The sequence below is a fragment of the Dermacentor albipictus genome, chromosome 9 (assembly GCF_038994185.2).
Source record: "Dermacentor albipictus isolate Rhodes 1998 colony chromosome 9, USDA_Dalb.pri_finalv2, whole genome shotgun sequence".
Taxonomy (NCBI): Eukaryota; Metazoa; Arthropoda; class Arachnida; order Ixodida; family Ixodidae; genus Dermacentor; species Dermacentor albipictus.
The window spans coordinates 79,256,698-79,268,739 of NC_091829.1; the positions used below are offsets into that span (position 1 = coordinate 79,256,698).

Below are 12,042 nucleotides of genomic sequence, written 5' to 3' on the forward strand. Positions count from 1 at the left end.
CTGCGCCTCTGTAAACGCTGAGTTCCGCATGCGTTTACTTGGAGAATTCAGACCTGTCCGTTCCTCGACGCTTAGCGGCGTTTTAATGAGTAAGCATTATCGCGCGAGCTCCCCAGCCTTCTCACGCGAAAAGTGTACTGCATCGTAGCTGCACAAAACGCGTAATTTGCCATCTCAAGACATTTACTCGTTGTGGCAGCGTAAATATATATGACTGGTAGCTTTCAGAAATTTAGGACAATAAAAAGCAAAAAAAGAAGAGAATACCCAAAGATATGGAAAGGCCTCAGAAAATGCATGGGAAAGCTTATAGTAGGGGTAAGGCAACCAAAATTTGAGCATGGGAGAACTTGAAATGTAGGCTTAGGGACAGCTTGAAATTTAGGGATTGAACAACTGAAATTTGGGGGGTGTGCCAATTTCAAATTTGCAATTGGGCCAACTTTACCTTTGTGGCTGGGCCAATTTGAAGTGTGGGGCGGGCCAAATTGAAATTTCATAATGAGGCAACTGCAATTTGGGGACGTACCAGCTGAAATTTAGGAGTGAGCCAATTGAAAATTGGAGGTGGGCCAAGTCACACATGAGGTCGGGCCAAATTAAATTGGAGGTTTGGCGTACTTGAATTCTGGGGGTGGGTCAAATTGAATTGTGCGCGTGGGCCAAAATAAATTTACGGGTTGGTGAACTTGAATTTGACGCTTGGGGTGGCCCAACTTAAATTTGAGGATGGGCCAATTTAAAGTTGGGGGTGGGTGAACTTCGATAACACATTGAGCTTACTTGAAATTGAACTTCGATAACACATTGGGCTTTGAATTGCGTAGGCGCAATCGAAATGTGGGGTTGGGCCAAGAAATGATTTAGAAGTTGAGCTCGAGGGACGCTGCTGAGAGTCCTTCGAGTTATGAATATCTCAGGGGCGATAGAATAGGTGGACAATGAAGGCGCGCATAAGACACCTTTGCGAGAGCGACAGCGAGGGTCACATGGCTTCGCGGTGATGTACTCTCCACTAACTCAACGCTTCGCACGCTACTGCGGCAGCTTGTGTTCCGCTATTATTTTTTTGTTTGTTTATTTATTTATTTATCTATTTATTTATTCATTTACACATCATCATCATCATAATCATCAGCCTGGTTACGCCCACTGCAGGGCAAAGACACTGCAGGTCATGTACTAATTGTGGCCATGTTGTCCCTGCAAACTTCGTAATCTCATCTGCCCACCTAACTTTCTGCGGCCCCCTGCTACGCTTCCCTTCCCTTGGAATGCAGTCCGCAACCCTTAATGACCATCGGTTTTCTTTCCTCCTCATTACTTGACCTACCCATGCCTATTTATTTTTCTTGATTTCAACTAAGATGTCATTACCTCGCGTTCGCTCCCTCACCCAATTTGCTCTTTTCTTCCTTCATTCCTATCATTCCTTCTTCCATTGCTTGTTGCGTCATCCTCAATTTAAGTAGAACCCTTTTCGCAAGCCTCCAGGCTTCCACTCGTGCGTGAGTACTGGTAAGACACAGCTGTTATACAATTTTCTCTTGAGGAATAATAGCAACCTGCCGTTCATTTCTGAGAATGCCTGCCAAACGCACCCCAGCCCATTCTTCTGATTATTTCAGTCTCATGATCCGGATCTGCCGTCACTACCTGTCCTAAGTAGATGTATTTGCAGACGCTGCTATGTAATTTAGAGACGTAGCAGAGATGTGTTGAATAACTTATGAACCGAAGAATGTTAGCTAAAGCACGTGTTTAGGCAGTTATTTCTGAAATTGATTAGTCAGCAATATACGCAAAGAACCATCCAAGGTGTTGCATAATTCATTAGTGTGTGGAAAGAAAAAGGAAACCTAAACCAATCTATTATTGGAGATGTATTTACAGACGCTGCTATCTAATTTGGAGACGTAGCAGAGATGTGTTGAATAACTTATGAACCAAAGAATGTTAACTAAAGCACGTGGTTAGGCATTTCTTTCTGAACTTGATTAGTCAGCAATATACGCAAAGAACCATCCAAGTTATTGAACAATTCATTAGTGTGTGGAAAAAAAAAGAATCCTAAACCAATCTATTATTGGAACCAAGGGATCTATGTTTATTGGGTGAGTACGTAGGGCTACTCGGGCAGTAGGTGTGAATAGTGAGATACGCGTTTAAATGTTAGTGGATCCGTGTACGATTTCGTGCAGCAGGATAACACGGTCACACGTGCGACGAAAGGACTATGGGTACAGTGTTAAAGCTTGTGCGTGGTATGACGGTGAAAACATGCGGTCCGTAATGGCCATAAATAAATCTAACAGCTTTTTCTGAATGGATTCTAAGCGCGCCACGACTGTCCTGCTCTGACGAGGCACGCTTGTTCTCAGCGTTTTGACTTCATTTACGCAAATGCATTCAAGAAGCCCGATGCGGCGAGAAGCTCCGACAATTGTCTACTAAAGCTAGGAATACCAAGTTAGCAAAACTAAGTAAAAACGAAGTCACAACGGAACCAAACAATGCTTACGCATCAGTCGACAATTCTCAGAATTTCTGTAACTTTTGGGGGGTGGGCATAAAAACAGAATTCTAATTTTTAGGTAATAAACAGAATAAAATATTTTGGAAATTGTTGTTTCTCAGCTAATGAAGTCACACAGATGCCCCCAATGTCAAGTGGGCAAATCGCGTGTAGAGAAAGCTCTAACGATAGTTTGGGCCATAGAGTTTTATACAATAAAATTCACAGTGTCTTAATGTTATACGCAAAACGAAGGCGAAAGTCCTAGCGCCGGTGAATGAAAGACGGACACATAATGTACACATTCCCCTTAATTAATTTACTCATCCTCCTAATTCGCGTCGTCACTCCTTAATTTCGCTTCGTTTACTGCGTTTAGTGATCAAAACGACGAAGCCGTGACTCCCACCATGATCATAGCCGTTTTAGAGCGAAGCTCTTACCGCCTCCCCACATTTAGCGTGTTCGCGGCGTTTCGTCACCCGGCGTCGCTCGGGATCCATGCTGAGGTTCACGTGATCGAGAGACACCATGGGCGACTTGCACGAAAATTTAATAATGAAAATAATAACAAATTTAAGAACGCGCTCGCAAATGATCCGTAGACAACTCCTAGTCCGCACTAGAACACGTCATATATTTCTCTATTATTTACGTTATTAAACGTTCGAGCAAGCCACGCCAGATCTTGCCGCCGCAGCTGGAAGCGGCTTAATGAGCGCAGACCGATCAGTGCTGATGCGAGTGCCGATTGAGTGGCCGGACGCGCGTTCATGCGGAAGACGCCAGAAGACGCCGTTAAGGACGCTGAATGTAGGGCGGCCTTCAGGTGCCCGTTGCTGCGTTGAGTGTCGGGGTCATCGGCGTTGCTCGGCCTCGCCGAGCGGACGAGCACAGCGAAGGATGAAAGACCGAACGTGGAGCGGAGGTTGGAACACGGCAGTAGCGAAGAGAGCGCAAGGAGGAAACCGGAGGAGGAGAGAGTGGAGAAAGGGAGAGGAGGAAAGCAGAGTGCCACACGAGACTACGACTTGGAGTCACAGTCATGTACGCCGTATTGCGCCGGTGACCTCATTACTAAGGCACCCTGCAAGCGCTTGACGAACACGTCCACTGATACGAAATATGGAAACAAAGCGCTGGCTTGTGCTGAGGAGCAAGACGCGCCGTTCCCGTGTTCGTGCCTTCTTTCTGAACAATGAGCGACGCAACCGGTAGAATTCGACACCCCTAAAGAGCGGCGCTCAAATTTTGCATCATCGAGCATCGTAGACATCAGTGAATTCCTCTGCAGCATTATTATGCGAAGCATATTACGAGAGCTCAACCCAGCTCCTCAGGCGCGGCGGTGTCGCCTTGAATACCACGTGACACCGTGACGTCACGACAGAGGAGAAGTGGATTTGGCTCAACTCTTGCAAGATGGGCTGGGTGGGAATCGAACCAGGGTCTCCGGAGTGTGAGACGGAGACGCTACCACTGAGCCACGAGCACGATGCTTCAAAGCGGTACAAAAGCGCCTCTAGTGAATGCGGTGTTGCCTTAGAAACGAGCTGTTTCTAAGGCTCAGGCGTGCGTCGCTTGCTCAAGCGCACATTTCGTTGCCGCGCCGAACTCTGCGTTGCTCGACGCTCACCGCGTCCAATGCGGGGCGTCCAAGGCGAAGCAGAGTAACGCATGAGTTGTTTCTTCGTCTAGCCGAACCAAATATAGCCAAGCAACAGCAGTTCACCAGGCTAAACAGTGGTTCAACAATTAAAATAAAGGTTAGTATGCTTCGCATCCTGGGCTTAACCTTACCTAAGCCACAGCCATTTTTTTATTATGCTTTATCAGCCTTCACTATCCGACGCTTCAAAGCAATCTGTATTTCCATATATACTGTTGAGCAACACTGGCGACGAATTGCAACACACTACTGATGACCTTAGCAGAGAAATTATCAGAATAAGTTTGAAGTTTAATACCCAGAAGACAACATTAATGTTAAGTAATCTCGCAAGGAAGCAAGAATTCATGATCGCCATTCATCCTCTAGAATGTGTGCAATAGTACGTTCATTTAGGTCAATTACTCACAGAGCAGCTAGATCTGGAGAAGGAAATTTACAGCAGAATAAGAATGGGCTGCAGTGAGTACCGCTGGTAGTACCTAATGCCTGATTGGAAGCTAAGCACTTTCCTCGAAAAGTATGCAATCTATGCATTTTACCAATTCCAGGATACGGGGCCGAAACTTGGACTATAACAAACCTCAAGAACAAGCTTAAGAACCGTGAGAAGAAGAAGAAGGCAACAAAAAACCTTAGGCGTAACGTTCAGGGACAGGAAGACAACAGTAGGGATCAGAGAGAAAACGTCGATGACAATGGGGGAGAGGGGGTATAGAGCTTGACAGGCCATGTAATGCGCAGGGCAGATAACTAGCGGACCATTAGAGTTACAGAATGGGTATGAAGAGAAGGAAATTACTGTCGATAAACAGCAGAAAATTAGTTTGAATGAGGAAATTAGCAAATTTGGGAGGGCAAGTTGGACTCAGCTAGCGCAAGAGAGGAGCAATTGGAGATCACTGGTGACGATGTCCGGTGTCTGTAGCAGCTATCCCCAATAATGAGAAAAAGTAATCCAGTGCCCGCCGGGATAGGAACCGAGACCGTAGGCCAGGAGTCAGCTACACTACCACTTAGCCAAGCCAGCACCGCGTAGCACACAGCGGAAAAATGCCCTATAAAGGCGTCGTAGTGCGCAAGGAGACACGCGATACGACGTGTGCACCGCGTAGCGTCGATGTGTTTACATTTTTCATTGCTTTATCAGACGAGGAAGAACGCGATGTAGGAGAAGTGCAGATAGCAGTGCAAGGCAGTTAAAGAAAGATTGATGAAGAAAAAATATTAAGCAGATGTATAGAAGAATGCTACAAAAACTATACATTCTGGACCTGATTAAATCAGCTTGGCTACGTGACTATATGACTGCCGCCTTTAAGAGGGGACGCCAAAAATCATGATCATCATTAGCATCGTATCTTGCCACTTGCCTTCCGTTGTGAGATGCGGGCCACTTAGCATCTGTACGTAAGGCCGTTGCATTGGAGTTTCATATCATTACACCCCATGGCATTCCAGGTAGCAGTTGCTTAGGGAGCGGTATAAGATAAGTAGAGAACTCTCAAAAAATAGAAAATTACGGAGATGCATAGATACTGATGTAATGAACATGTATGATATATATGACATATTCAAGAAGGCTAGGTGACTATCAGCGTCCCGTTTTATGGGGGAATGTCATTAAATCTTCATCATAATCACTAGGATCGTATCATGCCATTTCACAAGTGATGTGACATGCGCGCCGCGTAGCGTCGATACGTACAAAGTTTGCATTTAGGTTCCCTATATTCCAGCAGGTACACCTACGTGTAGCAGTTGCATCTGCGCGTAGCTGGTCCTGGTTAAGTCAAGCAGGTTAGGTGACAATTTATGGCTGCACCATTTTGAAGGGGATGCCAATAAGCCACCATTATCATCAACAATAACAACAGAAGCGTACCACGCCATGGGTCAAGGGATGTGACATGTGCGCAACGTAGTCTGGATACCTCTGTTTACCTTTCGGTACACGTTATGGCGCCTCCACGCAAGGTACGAACCACTGCTGAAGCCGATCGTAGAACTACGCAGGCGGCTGCAACCAGCCAACATCAGCAGAGCGCTGTGTACAGGGCAGGACTAGCCGCCGGGCAAGCCGCAGCTCGCCGTCGACGCTGGGCGGACAGTTCTGGTCGTTTTCGTGAAAACGATGCCTAGAGACTACTACGCGAAGACTTTGCCCAGTGTGGTGGCAAAAATGGAGCTCCTATGCGGCCGCTCCTCCAGCTTACGACGTTACACTGCAGCGCATGCCACGCCGGTCTGTCACGTTTTCTGTAACGTCTACAAATCTGGCGGGACACCTTGAGAGCAGTGAGCAGGAGAAGGATTATACCACTGCATATTTATCATCCTTCGTACGTTTTTCATCATACAGTTCGAGTGTACTAGAAATCAGAGATATATTAGGACTTCTTGTGCATAATATCTCATTTTGGGAATGCGTAGTTTCATCTCAAGAACGTCGGGCGCCGATGCGAATATTGAAACCATTGGCAGAAGAATGAGGCAGTTGTTTCACGCTAATGTATCGAAGTGGCCGCCACTTATTCCCCTTTAAGATAAGAGGCAAACAGTGAATCTCGTAAGTTGCGCAAGCAGACCCATCTACGTCTTCTCAGTTATTAAGGGAAGCGCTGGCGAGTACGACTGGCAGCCTTTGATAACAGCGACGTATCGATCTTTATAGCGAGCACTCTCACAGCGTTTCACTTATTTGTGTGGGCGCTTTACGAAATGAAAAAATGGTTCATCTCAAATCTGTGTGGTAAACATTGCACATGTGAAAACAGTCTTCTTTCATCTGTTGGCTTGTGCCCAAGTTCGTATCTGCGAGTAGCAGGCGCACAAACTCGGGGAATGTGCTGGGCCGAACCTCATCGGCTCAAAGAGATTGGCTCAATCTGCGTTCGCAGCTGGTGAAAAGTGAAGCCTGTGTAGCCAACAACCCATCACCACTTTCCAATCATGAGTCACACGTTTACAGAGAACTTAACTTCTGGCGACAGCAACATCTCATGTGAAACTCTACCTCACGGTCGTCGACTTCGTCGTCTCTCATTAATTCCCGTTATACTCTGCGCATATAGCCATGCAATTCGTAACACAATGTAGCCGATAGCTGAGGGGAATGAAGAGTATGTGGGTTCACGTGATTGATGGAATAATTTACAAGAAAACTTCTCTACTCTCAAACGTGCTCACGGCCGCCGCATTTCGATGGGGAAGAAATGCGAAAACACCCGTGTACTTAGACTCACGTGCACGGTAAAGAGCCCCAGGTGGTGCAAAGTTCCAGTGTGCCCCATTGCGGTGTGCGTCAAATTCATATGGTAGTTTCGGGACTTAAAATTGAGAATTTATTTACCTCAGCCTTCTGCTTCCAAGTTGTCGCCGAGGTGCATGTCGAGATGAGCGTCTCCAATGAATTTCACAGACATCTGCAAAAAATATTGGCGGAGTTAACATTAATGGTGAAAAAATGAAGCCCAGAAAAATCAATGAAGTTCAGTATTTAAGGAAAGCACAGTACATCTATTACGGTTACACGGTTAAGCCCAGGAAAATGTATGAATTTTGATATTGCACAGGACGTTAGCCGCAGAACAGGTGTCACTGGAGCCAGCAGTTTACGAAAAGCGGTGTCTTCGTATGCTAGACAAACTCGACAGGTGCCCTGCGCTCTCTGCATAAGTTTCTCTACAGGTCCCGAAGGTGTCTGAGCAAATGCAAACAGCGATGAAATATTATTTACGAAACATATTCGCAGCCCATGTCTTTATACCGGGATCTGATTTTCTGCTGACGAAACATGCTTGTCTTCTCGTTTTGCTTGACTAAGTACATGTCTGTCCTCTACTTTGGTTGATAGCACACTGAGGCATGCCTTCGTAATGATTTTACCGCTAGACACAATAGAGTGAATTCGCGCAAAAAGTAGTGGCCACCGAAAAGGCGCCGCCAAGTTGCTACCTCCCATTTCTGTCAGGCTAACAACATTCAATATACCATGCGAAAACTAGCATTTCCACGAGCATGACCGTAGGGACATTGTGTAAAGCTGGTTCGGTGTATGTTTGGAGAAATATCGGATGGACATTTATGGAACATTTAACGAATTATTATCGCTCGTTAAAAGACGCGTTTGCAGACGCCCGAACAAGATGGCGCCACCATGGTCAAGAGAGGCTCCGTGTCGCGTTCATTGCTCGTCTCATCTGACTCGCATCTCTTTGTAAGTACCGGCGCGGAGGCGCAAAGTAACAAAATGGCGGCGTCCTTGCAGTTGAAGGTTTCAATGGATGGGCGCTATGGCAAGCGTTTCCGCTAGAGTTGGTTACATTAACTCTACCGGTGAACATTGGAAACTTAATGCGATACCAGCCACCGTAGCCTCGCGCTTAAAGCGTTTCGCTGCTGACCTTCAGGCCGTGCATTCAATCGCGGCCACGGCGGCAAAATTTTGATAGGAGCGAAATGCAAAAAAAAAGGATGAAAAGGGAAAAGAAAGAAAAACGAACGCTCGTGTACTTGAATTTAGGTGCACTTAAACAACCCCAAATTGAAAAATCACTCCTAGGCCCTTACTGTAATGTGCCTCATGATCAAGGCGGGCTTTCGGCGCGTAAAACATGATATTACAATTTCTAGCGGGATCAGCGAGCAAAGTTTCAAATGACTCAGTTTCAGCTATTAAAAAAATTGCGTGGGCAAGTGCTCTTATACCACACTGCGTCTGCTCCCTCCCCCTTAACCTAACCCAGGTGCACGAAGTTGTGCTTGAGATGCTTGGTCTGGAAGTGGAACTGGTTGTATACAGCTAATTCCCACTCATGGACGAGCAGATGCGTAGCAACTAAAATGCAGAAGTCCAGGCTTAATATCGGAACGATCGTGTCTCCTATTGCAAGCTTGCCTCCGCTATAGTGTCGGAACCAGCCATGACCACCGGATACGTGATAGAAGATTCCACAAAGCAATGCTTCAATTCATAAACAACACAGGCCTCATAGCAAACATATAATACATACAGGCTGTTCAAAGTTAGACGCAGTGCCACTTAAGTCTTCTTATGCACTCAGCTGAAGCGATACTGCTCTGCATGTCTTTTAAAATATTGGAAGCTTTGTTTGCAGAAAGATTGAAATTAATGCCATCTCACAGCATAAAGCGACAGTGTCAGCTGGCATACAACACCTTATTAACCACTTATGGTTCCAGGGCGCCTTGAGCATGCCTAAAGGTAATTTACAACCATGCATTGTCAGCGCTTTGGAAACGCGGGTTAATTGCCCGTATTCTTTATACGTCGATTTATTAAAGTTAGGGCGCATCTACTAGTCCTCATGACAGAGCATAGAATTTGCACGTCTTCCTCTCGTAAACCATCAACATAGCAACTTTCAAGCACGCAATAACAGAGACCTGTATCTTCTCATTGCATATAGTTTGAGCATTTTCGCTCACAGTAAATATATATATATATATATATATATATATATATATATATATATATATATATATATAGCATTAATACGCATCTACGGATACGCAGCAGCCAACGTGTCCTTTACCTGATACACCTTGGTGTAGCCATTCCTGTGATTTGCATTCGACGACTGGACTGCCGACGAAGTTCGCAGGTCATCACATCATTCAAGACTTCAAGCGCTGGCTTAGACTACATTGATCCTTGCAAAGTAAAACTAATTTCGCATGAACTATCGTCAGTTTTGCCACTAATCATTAACAAATGGTTCTCTGCCGTGGTGTCTTCGAGCGGTCTTAAATTTGCTAGAATGGTTCCTGTTTACGAAAAAGAAAGGTGATCATACTTCACTAGGGAATTACAGGCCAATTCGTAGCATTTCCTTTTTTTCGTAAAGTGATTCAAAATGTTTTCCACACTCGATTAACACGCTACTTAAAGAAATTTAATTTTTTGCCTCTTCAGCAATTCGGATGTCGCCAAGGATATTGAACCGAACTGGCACTTATTCCTCCACCTGAAGAAATCAAGCAAGCTAGTGACAGAAGTCTAATTGTGCGTTCCGTATTGATCGATCTGACGAAGACATTTGGCGTGATAAACCATCCTATAATACTTGTTAAACTCGGATCATTTGGTATATCTTGTCCTCCGCTAAAGTTTACAAGAGGCTATTTGAGTAACTGGTCTCAAACGGTACATGTTACAGCCATCTCTCATCATCAAGGATAATTAACGTAAGTGTCCCACAGGGACCAATTTTAGGCCCGATTCTTTTGAATGTTCAAATGAGCTACCCACTATACTTGGTAACACCAAGTGCATATTTTTCACTGATGACACGACCATCTTTACATCCAGTAAATCCATTGCCGCACTCCGGTCTAACCTTAACACGGACTTAAACAATATAATTTTATGGTTACAAAATAATAATCTGTACATTTATCCAACAGAAAGCATATTTATTGTGTTCCATTCCCAACAAAATTCAATCGATGTCCCGCCTGTTGATATTGGTGATTACGTCATACAGGCTTCGAACGAAGCGCGATTCCTCGGTGTCATCTGAGATACTGAGCTGAAATTTCATGGACCCGCCAGATCACTTGTGCAAAAGGTTGCATTTGGCATCCACATTGTCGTAAGGACATGAAGTTATTTTCCACCTCACATCGTACCATATTTGCATATTCATAGTCATCTTTCGTTTTAACGCGACAATGTTAAGGAGCTCGTGTCGCACAAAAGCCGGTGTCGTCGGCATCGGCGTCGTCGGCGTTGGCCGTGAGCGATAAATCCCAGAAGGCACTTCATGAATAAAACACAACTTACAACATGGGCTGGGTGGGAATCGAACCAGGGTCTCCGGAGTGTGAGACTGAGACTCTACCACTCATCCACGAGTTCGATGCTTCAAAGCGGTACAAAAGCGTCTCTTGTGAATGCGGTGTTGTCTTAGAAACGCGCTCTTTCTAATGCTCAGGCGCGCGTCGCTTGCTCAGGCGCACATTTCGTTGCCGCGCCGAACGCGGCGCTGCTCGACGCTCACCGCGTCCGATGCGGGGCGCGTAGTCGCTGCGCCGTAGCCCACTGTCTTACACCCCTTGGCGGGTCGACGGGAACGCTGTCGCGTTCCACTCTTGAAGGCGAAGCTTAAGCGTCCTCCAATTTTTGTGCATCGTCATTGGTCAAGACGTATTCTGCGCATATTGAGCGTCTGCAGCGACTTCAGAACCAACGTTTGAGACTAATGACTGTCAGCCCACTTGAATTATCCGGCCAGTTACTGTTTCCTAAATTTAACATTCTCCTGTTACAATTATTCCGCTAGAAACAATTCATAACTGCATATAGGCTCATCACTCATGACATCTTCATTGAAGGCACTAATCCTGAACACATTACTAAGAACAACAGCACCCGGTTTTGCCTGAGGAACAATCTTCTTGGACCTGCCGTAAGGACAAATAATGGCAAGTTCACAGCCCCCTTCTCCGCATAGTTATGTGAAATTCATTACCTTTCGAAATGATATAATCACACAACGCTCATACATTCTACACGTGAACCAAGAAATATTGTATTCAGGAATTAACCGACTGATCTTAATTTAAAAAAAAACTGTCAATATATATGTCATTTTGCTTTATACATTTTGTTTTCTATAATTAATACTATTGATAATGAAACGAGTTGGGTGGGTCATGTCGGGTTGATTATTTTCCTTCATATTCGTTGTTATTCTGCTTCTTCACACGCTTTCGAATATTTTTCATGTTATTTGAATATTTAGCCTTACCCTTAACTTATGTATCTAATTTCCTGTTATAGATAATGAACTTTCCTAATTATTGTTGTTCACAGCACCATACTTGTTTTTGT

General features: G+C 45.0%; 1 protein-coding gene across 29 annotated transcripts in view; it reads right to left on the reverse strand.

Annotated features, from left to right (window-relative positions):
- LOC135919011 (uncharacterized) overlaps positions 1 to 12,042 on the reverse strand; it is a 997,771-nt gene that overhangs the window by 532,720 nt on the left and 453,009 nt on the right. For all 29 annotated transcript variants that reach the window (XR_011508264.1, XR_011508263.1, XR_010569853.2 and 26 more), the window contains one exon: positions 7,537 to 7,609. Coding sequence is in view for 16 of the 29 variants with exons in the window: in XM_070524824.1 (XP_070380925.1) it covers positions 7,537 to 7,609 (73 nt within the window). In the remaining 13 variants the exon portion in view is untranslated. The remainder of the gene's footprint in view (positions 1 to 7,536; positions 7,610 to 12,042) is intronic.